This window comes from Triticum aestivum, chromosome 3D (genome assembly GCF_018294505.1).
Source record: "Triticum aestivum cultivar Chinese Spring chromosome 3D, IWGSC CS RefSeq v2.1, whole genome shotgun sequence".
Classification (NCBI taxonomy): Eukaryota; Viridiplantae; Streptophyta; class Magnoliopsida; order Poales; family Poaceae; genus Triticum; species Triticum aestivum.
This window is the reverse complement of record NC_057802.1, coordinates 498,630,529-498,645,930: the sequence shown is the minus strand read 5'-3', so window position 1 is coordinate 498,645,930 and position 15,402 is coordinate 498,630,529. Positions and strand designations below refer to the sequence as shown.

The window sequence follows — 15,402 nt, the reverse complement described above, 5'->3', positions numbered from 1 at the left end:
ATGTGTTGTCATTTGATGAACGGGATCACATCATTAGGAGAATGATGTGATGGACAAGACCCATCCGTTAGCTTAGCATAATGATTGTTAAGTTTTATTTGCTTTCTTCATGACTTATACATATTCCTTTGACTATGAGATTATGCAACTCCGGAATACCAGAGGAACACCTTGTGTGCTATCAAACGTCACAATGTAACTGGGTGATTATAAAGATGCTCTACAGGTGTCTCCGAAGGTGTTTGTTGGGTTGGCATAGATCAAGATTAGGATTTGTCACTCCGAGTATCGGAGAGGTATCTCTGGGCCCTCTCGGTAATGCACATCATGATAAGCCTTGCAAGCAATGTGACTAATGAGTTAGTTGCGGGATGATGCATTATGGAACGAGTAAAGAGACTTGCCGGTAACGAGATTGAACTAGGTATGAAGATACCGATGATCGAATCTTGGGGAAGTAACATACCGATGACGAAGGGAATGACGTATGTTGTCATTACGGTTTGACCGATAAAGATCTTCGTAGAATATGTAGGAACCAATATGAGCATCCAGGTTCCGCTGTTGGTTATTGACCGGAGAGGTGTCTCGGTCATGTCTACATAGTTCTCGAACCTGTAGGGTCCGCACGCTTAACGTTCGATCACGTTTTGTATTATATGAGTTATGTGATTTGGTGACCGAATGTTGTTCGAAGTCCCGAATGAGATCACGGACATGACGAGGAGTATCGAAATGGTCAAGAGGTAAAGATTGATATATTGGACGATAGTATTCTGACACCGGAATGGTTTCGGAGTGTTTCGGGTATTTATCGGAGTACCGAGGGGTTACCGGAACCCCCCGGGGAAAGTAATGGGCCACATGGGCCATAGGGGAGAGAGAGGGTAGCCCACAAGGGGGTGGCACAGCCCCCCCATAGGGAGTCCGAATTGGACAAGGGGAGGGGGCGCGGCCCCCCTTTCCTTCTCCCTCTCCCTCTTCTTCCCCCTTTCCCCCTCCGGAAGAAGCAAGGGAGAGGCCGAATAGGACTTAGAGTCCTAGTAGGACTCCACCCCCTTGGGGGCGCGCCTAGGTCGGCCCTCTCCCTCTCCCTCCTTTATATACGGGGGCAGGGGGCACCCCAAAGCACATCAATTGTTTCTTAGCCGTGTGCGGTGCCCCCCTCCACCATTTACTCCTCCGGTCATATTGTCGTAGTGCTTAGGCGAAACCCTGCGCGGATCACATCACCATCACCGTCACCACGCGATCGTGCTGACGAAACTCTCCCTCGACACTTTGCTGGATTAAGAGTTCGAGGGATGTCATCGAGCTGAACGTGTGCTAAACTCGGAGGTGTCGTACATTCGGTAGTTGATCAGTTGATCGCGAAGACGTTCGACTACATCAACCGCGTTAAACTAACGCTTCCGCTTTCGGTCTATGAGGGTACGTGGACATACTCTCCCCCTCTCGTTGCTATGCATCTCCTAGATAGATCTTGCGTGATCGTAGGATTTTTTTTTGAAATTGCATGCTACGTTCCCCAACAGCTACTACCACCTTTATCAAGTAAAGGAGCTTTGTCGGGAGTAGATTATTTGAACTTTTATCAGGTATATCATCTCACTCTCCCTTTGTTGTATTTTTTGTACATACTGAGTGTTTACTTTGAACGAGCTTCTTATATTTCAGTGTAGACGCTCAACACAATCATTAGAATGCAATGATTAGTGACTCTTCTCCTACTGTTGTATATCTATATAATGTACCATTGCATCTATATAATTGACCTTGTACATATTTGACCATGTACCGACATTTATGATCTGTATTTAGCAAAGATTGCAAAAGGGTAACATATTCGGATGTAACTTCTTCGAAAATATTCTATGAAATGATACAACTATGTTTTTCCTTTTACAACCTGTTTGGGTACTATATGCTTACTATTATACCTGTTTCTTGTCTTCATAATTTGCCAAAGCATTCAGGGGCAGTGGATTAACCACAAAACAAATTGCGCCCAGTTCAACTTTTTTTAAAATAAATGTAGTCTAGAATCATGGTAACCATAAATCTCCTACTACAGATCTCCTGGAACTCTTGTTGCACTGCCCCTGCTTCGCTTCTCTCCCGCCGCCTTACTGCACTGCACACCCATAGGATCCTCACCCACGACGCACCAGTTTGTCACAGTCAAGCCACGGTAAATCAACTCCTTTTGGAATTCTGAGCACTCTTGATTGTACTGATGCAACAACAAGTATTATAGTTCTTTCACAACAATTGAATATTTCCATATTGATTTTGTACTAATAGTGATTGCCCTCAGCCAGTGAAAGATCCAGTTTTTGGATCACCTCATTTTGCAATTCTGGTCTACCTATAATATTTTTTTTGAGTTATCAAGATTGTATCCATGACATGGGGAATATAAATTGCATCATGTAAGCATTTATCTAGACCTTCAGGTACGGTCTGCTTCCAACAACATTGTTTTTAAGTAATGCATCATTGAGAAGACATGATGCTTTCATACTAAATATTTTCTTCATGTCTGCAGACATATCCAAGATGTCGATACATAAGTCACCAATTTTTGAAGAGGGCAATGTCAATATGGGCAGCAAGCTTGATGTTGTGTTTTCCCCCTTGCTCTACCATACACCACTGAAATTTTGCTCCAATGCAATGAATTGTATAAACCGTAGATGCTTGATATTTTTAGTACCCTTTCTGCTACATATTCAATACTGTTGAAAGCTTTTGAATGCTCAGTCTGAGGAGTGAGCTCACATTACACACCATAGAGTAGATCGAGAAGTTTCAGTCTCTTTCCTCTTGTTCTGAAGAGTGCTACCATAAAAGTGCCATATTGTTGACATAAAAATTAGTTTTCAGCAACTCTGACATACCACTTCTAAACATTGTAAAGCAGACAGGTTGTACGAGTGAAAAAATGTCGGCGTGAGGTATGGCTATGGAGGCAACGAGACGATTTCTTTAGCCTGAGACATTGTGATGGGGAGCTTCCTGTTAAGAGATTCTTTTGTGTAACTCTTAGCCACTGAATCTGGTATTATGGATGGACATGATTGATTGTCTCAAACATGAGTCGTGTTTTGGGTATCGTGTCAAACATGAGTCGTTTGTATGGTCAACTTGGACAAAACATGATCATTTATTTTCAAATTTATTAAGTCATTATCTTATAGTACTAACACATGATTTTTTTCCTCATACAAATATATCAAAACATAATATTTTTATTCATAAAGATTACTCAAGTTACGATTCTCTGACTATTAGTTTGGTGGATACCATGCAAAAAAATCTACAAATGCATAAAAAAAATCAATCCGAATATCGAATTCTAAGAAGACGTGCATTGCACGTGCATACTAACTAGTTGGTGAGAAAAGCGAATATCTATTTCAGGAAAAAAACTTTCATGGAAAATAAATAGAGAGAAATAAAACAGAGAGAAAAATGGAGTAGGATGAAATAACTAAGACAGAGAAAAAAACTAAAAAATAAATCGACGCCTGAGAGATTCGAACTCTCGCAGGGAAACCCCATGTACTTAGCAGGCACACGCCTTAACCACTCGGCCAAAGCGTCTTCGATGGCAGCAATACAACTTTCCATCTTTTAAAAGGCACAACATGTAACCCTGATTCGTTCCCCGAAACCCCCACCAGCCAGGACACAGCAATCAGACCATGGACAGCGGCGGCGTGCGGCCATCGCTTCCGTCCGCGGCGGCGGCGGCGGGAGGAGCCTCCGGCCCGGACGAGCCTCGCGACGCGCGCGCGGTGCGGGAGCTCCTCCGGTCGATGGGGCTCGGCGAGGGCGAGTACGAGCCGCGCGTAGTGCACCAGTTCCTGGACCTGGCCTACCGCTACGTCCGGGACGTGCTCGGCGACGCCCAGGTCTACGCCGACCACGCGGCCAAGCCCCAGCTCGACGCCGACGACGTTCGCCTCGCCATCCAGGCCAAGGTCAACTTCTCCTTCTCCCAGCCGCCGCCCCGCGAGGTATGAGCACGACCAATCTCAGGAAAGAAGTCCACATCACCCCCTGTGGTTTTAGAAACCGACTAACCCACCCCCCTAACTCTGAAACCAGTTAACTAATCCCCTGAGATATCTAATACCAGCCAAGGCACCCCCTAATCCCAATTAGAGTGGTATCTGCCGGTGGTTTTGCTTACGTGGCTCTACAGGGTGGCCACGTCGGCTTGGTACTGTGGCGCAGGAGATATCAGCACGGGCCGGCGGCTGTTCCTAATTCATCCAATCCCCAATCCCCAATCTGATAGTTCATCTCTTCCTCTTGCCTTGTTTGTCGCCATGGCCGCCCGCTGAAACTAGTCGTCTTTTTGTTCTCTGGTTCCTCTCCTCCCCTGTTCGCCGCCATGGCCGCCCCTCTCCTCCCCCGATCCCTCATTCTCCCATGACCTGGAAGCTCCCTGAACAAGGACCACCCTCGCCATGGATCAATGGAGCAGCGCAATCTCATCTTGGAGTTCTTGTTCGATGTACATCGTGAGTATTAATTGGGACAGTACAGATGCAGGTATATTGAATTTTAAGCTTTTTTGAAGGCAATGCCCTGTTCTGCTTTCGTTGGGATTTTTTTACAAGTAGAATGCGTCGTTGGTTCAATTTGTTCTCTGTATTACAAGGGAGACAAGGACTAGGTGTTCCCCATCGATTTTGGCTACAAACTATAAAGGTAAAATGCGAGTGGTAATTTAGCTTACATGAATCATGTATGATACTAACAACATAGCCTTTCTTCAAAAGGAAAAGAGAATAACGGTGGTTGTGTTTTTTGTTGGTTAGTGCAGGCATCTAGGCAAGGAATCCAGACTAGAGATCATCAGAGACGCAGGTCACACGTTGCAGTTGGAGAGGGCAAGAAGGTTAACAATTTCACCAAGTTGTTCTCCTAGATGATCCAAATAGACCTTGATTGGCAGAGCCTGAAACTGAAACCTGCTCAAAGCATCCATAATTGCAGGAAAACTAGACACAGAATCATCCAAGGGGCCCAAATGGTGTATATTATACTCTTTGTAGAGGCATGTACTAATGCTCTTAGAAGAGAGAATTCAGTGAAGTTGAGATTGAGAATCAGTACTTGTAAAAAGTGTTATCTTCTCTTGCTGGTGTTGTTGTCCCAGTTTAGTTGAGAAAAGAGAATTCAGATGAAGCATTTTATTTAGGGAATGTACTTCTGAGTGTACAGACTGTTGCATATGCATCAATATATGTAATATGAATGCAATATTTTCTTGTGACATGAATGAAAGCTTTTGTGAATTGGAAGTACTCTGTTGTTGTAACTATCATGGTTGCAAATTGGCAACATCTTATTTACATTTTCCATCATTATTGCAAATTGGCAATAGCAGAATTAATAAACAAGACATGACTACAATTATTTGTCCTGTTTCAGCTTTACTTCGGAAGAATGCATTTTTCTAAACACAGCAGTGAAATCACATAAGAACAAGTCATGCCCACATCGCAAAACAGTACATGTGTCACATAACAGGGAACAAGTGCTACCAGTACCAGTTTTACATAATATAGCATGAACCAGAGCATGCATAATAGTGAATCATGTACCAAAAGTTCATATTTATTTGAATGTAACTAGGTAACTAGCAGTTCAATTATTGTCACATAACCACCATTGGAATCCTGATTGGTTTGGCATTGGCTGAGATCTATTCTTTGCTCTCCCATAGAAAGGTGCAGTGGAAGGACTATTTTGTGAAGTTGAGACCTTCTTCTTCCTATTTGATGGCTTAGATGGAGCTTGCTTTGATGCATGATGGACCAGGAGCTGAACTTTCTTGTGTTGATGGGACATGAGTTTGTTGTATTGAAAAAAATAAATGTGAGCACATTTGCACATGTTAGGAAGAAAATGCAAGTAAAAGGAGAGAGAAAGGGGCCACCTCTGTTCTTGCTTGTTTATCCTTTCTCCTTGTAGCTGCTCTTGTGAAGTTTGCATGCTCTTTATTGCCAGCAGTATTGTTGTTAGTACATTTTCTTTTGTTGTGCCCCTGGGTTCCACAACTTGAACATGTGACCTGAGTGCCTGCACGTGACATTTTTGATGGGTCCCTAGGTTTCTCTCCTTCTTCCTGCCTTCTCTTTGTCTGGGGCCTACCTTTCTGAGTTCTTTTCTTAGGTGGAAGAGGTCTAGGTTTTTCATAAATTAGCCAATCTTCTGGTCCATTCACAGGCTGAAGAACATGATCATAAATTCTGTCGTACTCAGCTATTGAGTAGCAAGGTGAAATGTAGAGATCTAAATCTCTCGAGAAGGTGTAGATTGCACTCACTGCATGACAACAAGGCAAGACAGAAAGCCGCCAATATCTACATGAACATGTACAGTTTTCTAGATTTACCGTGTATCTCCTGTGCTCACCTTCCTGTACTTCAAACCCATCCTTTCCATTCCACAACACTTGACACCTAGCGGATCTCTCAATGTTGACCTTCAATTTCTTAAAAATATTTGGATAAATGGTTCCATGCCACTTCTGAGACTTTGCTCTGTTTTGTTGGATCCTCACAGTGACCTTCTTTCTAATGATTTCCATTGCCGTTACTACAGGGTAGAACCTTGATCTCATGATGGCATTATTAACACACATGTTGTTCTCAACTGAGCCACAGAAAGAGCCAATCCTAAAGTAGGCCCTACACCAATGCTCTGGCGCGGTTTTCATCATGTCCCTCACACCTTCTACTGTGTTTTGTGCAAGCTTAGCCCTGTTGTAATTGAATTGGCTTCTATCTGATGACTTCGCACATGCCCAGAACATTTTCTGAAAGACCTTGTCCCTGTGTTCTTTTCTCCAATTAGCATAAATGTCTTGCACACATCCTATGCTCTGCTAGGGGCACAATCTCATTTGACTGCCCTGATGAGACCCTACATAAGGAAAGAAAAAATTGACATAAGCAAATAATCTCACATCCATAAGGACAATAGGAGAGTAAGAGAATTAATTCTGTATCATATATGTAATAACAAAAATATGAGTAACAAAAATTTAGCTCACTTTCTGTTGATCAGAGATGAAAACCCATCCTTCACCATTGTTATTTATCTGGAGATCTTTTTGAAGAAACCCAATGAACCAGTACCAGGACTCATAACTCTCAACCTCTACTATTGCCCAAGCTATTGGATACATCTGGTTATTCGCATATCTGCCAATTGCACAAAGCAACTGCCCCTTGAATGCACCCTTCAAAAAACATCCATCTAGCCCCACCACTCTTCTACATCCTGCAAGAAATCCTTTCTTGCAACCATCTAAACACATATACATTCTTTCAAACACATTGATGTTAAGAATTTCTGGATTTAATGTCACTGCGATAGTGCTACCGGGGTTGCTTCTAAGCAACTCAAGCTGATAATCATAAACCCGAGCATACTCACCATCAGATAGATCAATTATCTTCTCCATAACAAGTTTCTTTGCTCGTTTGCATTTGGAGATGGACACATCAGCTACTAGATCCTGAAGAACAGCTTGTTGAATATGCTCTGCCTTCCATGATGGATTGTCCCTGATTTGCCTAAAATACTTCTTTGCAATGACACCACATGTGACCAGCTTGTTGTCCCTTCTTGGAATGCATGTGTGCTCATTATTGTACCTCCATACTAGCAACCAATCAGACCTGCTAGTAATGGACCCATAAATACTCCAAGGACAGCCAGGCCAACTGCATTTTGCACTTACTCTCTTTTTCTCATCTTTTGGAAATAACAAGGGGTGATATGTTTTCAGTCCATACTTGACCAATGCATTCTTGAACTCCCTACTGTCATGGAAGGCCATACCAACAGAGAATAAAGGAATTTCAGAAGTGCTATCATAAACTATGTGCTCCGTCTTCTTCCTCTTAGGCATGTCATCCCCATCACTTGCTTCATCATAAGATAAATCATCTACGCTGTCAAAATAAGGTGTGTATCACCATCACCATCATCAAGCTTGCAATCCTCTGGGACAAGGAAATCCTCTAGCACATCAACTGCTTTGTCATCCTCTTCTCCAAGCATTTTGTTCCTGACCTTGTTCTTGAGGTCCCTTGCATATTTTCTGAATTCAATTGCTTCTTCATCATCAGCAGAACTATTTTCTTCTTCTAAATCAACCTCATAATCACTATCACTGCTTGTGGATTCATCTCCACCCCTTTGTTTCTTTTTCCTTCAGCCACCTTTGATTTTCCTGTTATGGACCTACTTCCCTTCACAACCTTCCTAGAAACTGGCAACTTCTGGGGCCGATGAAATACATGTGCATCTTCAGCTACCTCATGCATCTCCTCTACATTCCTCTGAATTTATCTTCTCTCTGAACATTGTTCCTCTCGTTGTCTCTCTCCCTGTTCTGCCTGCCGGACAGATAGATAACCGAGTGGTTTCATACCTGCGAAATAACAACAAATAAAACACATATATAAGCGCTCTGCACATATATAAGATTGAATCCCTATGCAATCAAACCCGTGACAAATCACACATATATAAGCCCTCCGGATATGAACTGTTTCAATAGTCAACCTCTAAATTAATGTACAGTCAAGCATAAAACCGTCCTGTTAAAATGAGTGCAGCAGCACAAATTATTATTGCTTCTCAATACTTACAAATTTCTAAAATGTACGTAACAAAGTTTATATGAGTCTAGTCTATTCCAAAATTTAAAATGCTCCCGTCCCGCTCATGCTAAAGGTATGCATGCATCCTGGAATACACAGGGCATTTTGCAAATGTTGATTACTTCTAAAGTACATGCAGACAGGCATCAACCTGGGTTATCGACTGTTAAATCCAGCAAAGGGTCGTTAGTACTAATCACCAAACTGATCGAGGACTATCTAGTTGGCGTCTGACATCTAAATTCAGAAAGGGTCGTTGCAGCCTTGCAGGTGTGCAAGTTTCAATGCATAGTCCACGCAGAGAAGTACGTGTGTGCTGGGCATGGAAGAGCTTAGCGTCTAACCTGGAATCCTGGAGTCGTCGCGCCGCTACCTTCAAGCGGCGATCATCACGTCTTGCCCCGCCGCCGTCTCGTCGAAAGGAAATATGGGAGACGAGGCCCAAACAAACCGGAGGAGCAGTTAAGTCTTCTGCGCCACAATACCAAGCCGACGTGGCCATCCTGTAGAGCCACGTAAGCAAAACCACCGGCAGATACCACTCTAATTGGGATTAGGGGGTGCCTTGGCTGGTATTAGATATCTCAGGGGATTAGTTAACTGGTTTTAGAGTTGGGGGGTGGGTTAGTCGGTTTCTGAAACCACAGGGGGTGATGTGGACTTCTTTCCCAATCTCAGTAAAAACCCTAGAGTATATCTTCGTTAGATTCGGACAAATTACTAGGTTCCGTAGCTTCATTCAATTGGTGAATGACTAGGGCTAGGTGCCACTTTAAACTCTAGATCCAGGACCGGCTTTCCTGTGAACCTATCAGATTCGGAGGGAGTAATGTTGTGGACTCCAATTGGGGATAAGCACTGTAGAGGATGTGATGTGTCGCAGAGGAAACAATCTACTCCCTCCAATTGGAGCACGAAAAATATCTGGTTCTTGGCTGAAATCTCAACGGCTAAGAGTACGAAAAATGATGTGTGCTGTTGAGACTTCAGTTAATTTCTGGTTCTTAGCTGAGAGATATTTTTTGGGGAAAATTTGAATTTTAAATAAGGCTCAACTTCTCGATTAAATGCGTTCCACAATAAGAACACATCAATCAAAGATTCAGACATGGTGTTTAGAAGCCACCATCCGCAACGCAACAGAGAGATTGTGGTTTTTAGTCCTTGAGCTCATGAAATGTCGTTTTTTCTACACTCGTAGGTGTCCGAGGGACCAACATATCAGACAGTGTTATACTGAAATTATAATGAAAAAAATAGGAGGGAACTTGGGATTCGAACCCAGATTCATCTCAATTACTCCCTCTGTAAACAAATATAAGAGCGTTTAGATCACTACTTTAGTGATCTGTACGCTCTTATATTTCTTTACGGAGGGAGTAGTACATTACCAGTACCACTCTACCACTAGGACCAAGATGACTCCTTTATCCTTTAGGAAGTTGGAACTGACAGAACTTTTGCCAGTTTGGTGGGGTAATCAGGGAGTGCCGAGATTTAAATCCCAGTGTGCAGCTAGTAGCAGAAACGAATACCTTCTCGATGTAAGGAAAATCCTATTCTTACGTAAAAATCTTATGAAATCCATGCGTACTGGTTTATTTAATTATTTTGGATTGTTACTGCTCCCACGATCTTAGCAACCGTCACTACAATGAACTGGTACGTAAAACTTTTTGTCGAACCTGTATGTATGAATAGCATTGCTCATGTAAGTTCAATACCAATAGGTGGGAAAAGTCAGAAGTGAAGGTAGCAGAATAGAACCCCTTCTCAAAGTAAAAAAGAAAAAGAAGTAGAGCAAAAGAGCCCTTTCTAACCTCCATCAAGGAAAACCTTCCATATCTGCACACATGATGCAAGGAGACACCAGTTGGGGCAGAACATTGACTTCAGTTCAGTCCATGACACCATATCTTGTTAGGAATGTTCAACTGAGCCCATTTCTTGTTTGGAAAGTTGAATGCTTATCAGCTGAAGGGTCTAAAATCTTAGGAATCATGTGCAACTAGTAGTTCCATATACACAATTTAACCTTTGAGAACCGAGCAAGAAATAAATACCCTCTTCTGTTAGTGCAGAGATGCTGCTTTGTACCAGGACACTCTTCATGGATGGGTCAAGTCAAATAATCACATAGAGGGCTGATAAGGTATCGACTAGGAGGCACTGTAGCCATCACAGATCAGAAAGGTAACGGGGTAGTGGCGAATAGAGATTAGGGGGAGATTTCTTTATTGATAACTTGCATCAGTCACTGCAGCTACGGGACCTTTATATAGGTGACTCAAGACCAGTGTCTTGGATGGATACAGACTTAAAGTGCTGCAGAATGTGACTGCTGCAGGTTCTGTTGAAACGATTCCTAACTTAGGGAACAAAAGATTAATTGAACTCTTAGCCTATTCCAACTCAGGTGTGTCTGCTGTAGCCTCTGGGTTTACTCCTCCGATATGGAATTCCCCACATAACACTCTGTAATACGGTTACCTACCAATTCATTGGTACACTGGTTCCCCCCACTCCCACCTCTCCAAATCTTCAGGAACAGGCTAAGCGTAGTAGAAAATAATGTTTTGGAATGCATGGCTGGTCTTATATAGAAACATGAAATGAACAGGGTATGATTCTCAATGTGTATGAGGCTGGCATCTGAAGATAATACCTAAAATGTTGATGAATCATATTAGGCAGTAAACGGATATTAGAGATTGAGGGTCACTCACAAGTTTACTCACTTTTGGGTTAGCTGGTAAGTGCTACTAAACAAGATCTTGCGTAGATAAAGGCTATGAACAACTCTTGTGGCTATGCTTTGAATTCAAGTGCTTGTTTTATGTTTTATCAGATCCCTGGAAACTCTAGCTGACACAAAGTACTCTGTATGCATAGGTGGTTGACAAAGTAATTTTGCTGATGTCACAGGTTCTACTTGAGTTGGCACGCAGCCGGAACAAGATCCGGCTGCCCAAGTCTATCGCTCCACCTGGCTCGATTCCTCTTCCACCTGAGCAGGACACTTTGTTAAGTGAAAACTACCAGCTCCTACCCGCACTGAAGCCACCAACTCAGACTGAAGAAGCAGAAGATGACAACGAGAGAGCCGACGCAATCCCTGCCAATCCCAGTTCAAACTATTCGCAGGATCAGAGAGGCAGCGAGCAACATCAGCCTCAGAGCCAGAGCCAGAGGGTTTCTTTCCAACTGAACGCGGTGGCTGCCGCGGCTGCAAAACGCCCTCTAGTGACAATTGATCAGTTGAGCATGGGCTAACTAACTGATGCCTGTGCAGCTTGCTGGGACCGCCCTTTCTGGCTAGCGCCCTCCTATTCCACCATGAAAAAATGCTGATTGTTGAGGAAAGGGAGCAGCCTTGCAAGTAGTGTAAGTAGTAGCCGTGCACCTCTGGTTAATTAATTTCTGACTTTTTGATTTTGTATATCTTGTCGAACTTGAGTTGTCCCGTCGTTGTTTCTGAATGCTAAATCGGTGTTTCTATTGCGACTGTGTTCCTATTATGCTTTTGGTGGCATGTGGCACATATTTGGTTGGTTAAATTGACGACCTAACAATACATGAACACCCCTACTAACTGTACAATATAGAAATAAATCAATTTTTTTGAATCAATATAGAGATAAATCTGTAGTTCACTATTTTTGTCTTTTTATATCAGCGTTTGCTGTTAATGCTAGGGCTAGTAGGACGTACTGATACCTTCTGTGCGTAGACCATGGATCAGTTATTGTGAAATCAAAATCCAAACAGCACAGCCCGTCTAGCTCAGTTGGTAGAGCGCAAGGCTCTTAACCTTGTGGTCGTGGGTTCGAGCCCCACGGTGGGCGACCTCTTATTTTTTTTCCCACTCCCTAGGAATCGATTTCCATGTGCAATGTTATGATGAATCAGCTTGTAATTTGTACGCAGGAACCTACTCTTTGCTCAGGCTGTGTTGGAATAGTTTCTTTTTTTCGAAATACTTCTTGTATTACTCAATCAGGGAATACAATTACGTTCCGAAACCTGACCCAAGCCACACAACAGTTTGCCCTTGAGATCTATCAAAATTTGCCAAATCATGACTATAAAAATTCTAAGTGCAGTGTATATGAGTAATGCACAAGAACTACGGGAAAAGCTCTCCTTGATATATATTTTTATCAACAAAGCGTACTTCAATCTGTTGACATCTCTGCTTCTCACCATATGTTGACCTCTTCCAAACAATCCGATTCCACATCAATAGGAAGGTTACTACATTGCAAGGCCAGCATCAATCCTTCTCTGATTGCCAAAATTTCAGATTCAAACACATCATTGCATGAGAATAGGTGTGTGCACGGACAAAAAATGATGCCACCGGAAGCATCCCTTAAAATCATGCACGTCCCTCCAATACCATCCAAAAAAGGAACCCTTAACATTAAGTTTATCCCGGCCATAAAGTGGAAACTTCCATACGCTGTGATCCATGGAAGGTCCATTACTGTATGTCGATATCACATGTCGATAGAATGTTTGAACATGAGCTTTTCCTTTTGCATGGTCTGCACTTGGATCGAAAGCAATAGAATGCAAGGTAGACACATAGCTGGAGAGGAACCTTGTAGACACATCAACGGGCGGGGCTGGCTCTGAGTGCACAATTTCGTTTCTGACGTACCATATCCGTCACAACTGCATAAGGAACCGAACCCTAGTTGAATCGTCCAGCCCGCACACAATCTGGGCAAACAATCATAGCAAGGTCTTATACTAGTAAGTCCAAGTAAAGTCCATTCAGATGCCATGACATGCCGAAGCGATATAGCATGTGTGCATCTACATAAAGTATGATAGGAATGCTCCTCCTCAACGTCACATATAGGGCACATGGCGTAGGTCTCCAAGTGACGCACCTTTTTGTTGCTCCAGGTAGCTAATGATTTAGTTGCAAGACGCCAAGGTAAGCACTTTCAAAGGCGTGGAACAAGACCAAATAGCTTTCCAAACAGCAGACCTATCAATGTAGTCCAAGCAATGTAGTCTTCGCCAAGTCCATGAAAAGGTTGAATTTTCTGGATCTCACAAACGTCAACGTGGAGAAAAATTGATGAAGCTTTGTGCTGTCCTAGTTACCTTTGTGGTCCATAAGCTTAGAGATCCACTTAAATCTACACCGACCCTTTGCTGAAATCACCCACCAATAGGCTCCTGTGCAATCCAACGATTGGTCCAAATCCTATTTTTTACCATTGGCAATCTTTCAAACAAGACATTTTTTCATGAGTTCAAGGCCATGACAAACAGCTTGGTGAGTTTGACTTGCGGGTTCTGAAATTTACCTTTAGACATTTTCCATCAGGTGTGGGCAATTGATGTCGCCTGAAGCTACGTGGGTATTTTCCCAAAGAGGAAGGGATGATGCATCACAACGGCGGTAGGTATTTCCCTCAGATATGAAACCAAGGTTATCGAACCAGTAGGAGAACCAAGCAACACAACGTAAACAACCCCTGCACACAAATAACAACACCTCGCAACCCGACGTGTTAAAGGGGTTGTCAATCCCTTTCGGGGTACGGCGCCAGAAACGGTGCGTGGACGGGAGAAAACTGTAATAGATTGAAATAATAGATCGCAAATAAAATAAAGTGCAGCAAAGTATTTTTGGTTTAATAGATCTGAATAAAAAGAGCAAATAAAATAGATCGCAAAGCAAATATATGAGAAAGAAGACTCGGGGGACGTAGGTTTCACTAGTGGCTTCTCTCGAGAAAATAGCAAACGGTGGGTAAACAAATTACTGTTGGGCAATTGATAGAACTTCAAATAATTATGACGATATTCAGGCAATGATCATTACATAGGCATCACGTCTAAGATTAGTAGACCGACTCCTGCCTGCATCTACTACTATTACTCCATGCATCGACCGCTATCCAGCATGCATCTAGTGTATTAAGTTCATGGAAAAACGGAGTAATGCAATAAGAACGATGACATGATATAGACAAGATTCGTTTATCTATTGTGGCAGATATAGATCCCATCTTTTTATCCTTAGTAGCAACGATACATACGTGTCGGTTCCCTTTCTGTCACTGGGATCAAGCACCGTAAGATCGAACCCACTACCGGGCACCTCTTCCGATTGCAAGATAAATAGATCAAGTTGGCCAAACAAAACCCAAATATCAGAGAAGAAATACGAGGCTATAAGAGATCAAAGAAACTCAAATAACTTTCGTGGATATAAAAAGATATAACTGATCATAAACTCGAAGTTCATCAGATCCCAACAAACACACCGCAAAAAGGGTTACATCATATGGATCTCCAAGAGACCATTGTATTGAGAATCAAAAGAGAGAGAGAGGAAGCCATCTAGCTACTAACTACGGACCCGAAGGTCTACAAAGAACTACTCACGCATCATCAGAGAGGCACCAATGGAAGTGGTGAACCCCTCTGTGATGGTGTCTAGATTGGATCTGGTGGTTCTGGACTCTGCGGCGGCTGGATGAATATTTCGTCGACTCCCCTAGGGTTTCTGGATTTTTGGGATATTTATAGAGCAAAGAGGCGGTCCGGGGGGCACCCGAGGTGGGCACAACCCACCAGGGCGCGCCTGGGCCTCCTGGCAAGCCCTGGTGGGTTGTCCCCTCCTCGGGACTCCCCCAAGGTGCAACCAGGGCCCGTTGTGTTCCTTCTGGCCCATCAAAAT

General features: G+C 43.0%; 1 protein-coding gene and 2 non-coding genes across 6 annotated transcripts; 2 read left to right on the top strand and 1 right to left on the bottom strand.

Annotated features, from left to right (window-relative positions):
- Nucleotides 1–3,524: 3,524 nt before the first annotated feature.
- On the bottom strand, nucleotides 3,525–3,606 carry TRNAS-GCU (transfer RNA serine (anticodon GCU)). The gene has a single exon. It is a non-coding gene; the product is annotated as a tRNA-Ser (tRNA).
- Nucleotides 3,607–3,684: 78 nt separating this feature from the next.
- Nucleotides 3,685–5,292, top strand: LOC123075074 (transcription initiation factor TFIID subunit 9). 4 transcript variants are annotated; one of them, XR_006436093.1, is made up of 3 exons: nucleotides 3,881–4,563; nucleotides 4,673–4,722; nucleotides 4,838–5,292. XR_006436093.1 is itself a non-coding variant. In XM_044497756.1 (2 exons), the coding sequence occupies exon 1, from the start codon at nucleotides 3,708–3,710 to the stop codon at nucleotides 4,026–4,028; it is 321 nt and encodes a 106-aa protein (XP_044353691.1). In that variant the 5' UTR covers nucleotides 3,685–3,707; the 3' UTR covers nucleotides 4,029–4,722; nucleotides 4,838–5,292. The 4 variants fall into 4 exon arrangements, 2 of the variants coding, with proteins under 2 accessions (XP_044353691.1, XP_044353692.1); XR_006436094.1 differs by having other exon boundaries at nucleotides 4,833–5,292; XM_044497756.1 differs by having other exon boundaries at nucleotides 3,685–4,722.
- A 7,176-nt stretch (nucleotides 5,293–12,468) lies between these two features.
- TRNAK-CUU (transfer RNA lysine (anticodon CUU)) lies at nucleotides 12,469–12,541 on the top strand. Its single transcript has one exon. It is a non-coding gene; the product is annotated as a tRNA-Lys (tRNA).
- The last annotated feature ends 2,861 nt before the right edge of the window (nucleotides 12,542–15,402 follow it).

Coding starts and splice junctions, on each gene's coding strand:
- LOC123075074 (XM_044497756.1), top strand. CDS start 3,708: ATGGACAGCGGCGGCGTGCGGCCATCGCTTCCGTCCGCGGCGGCGGCG.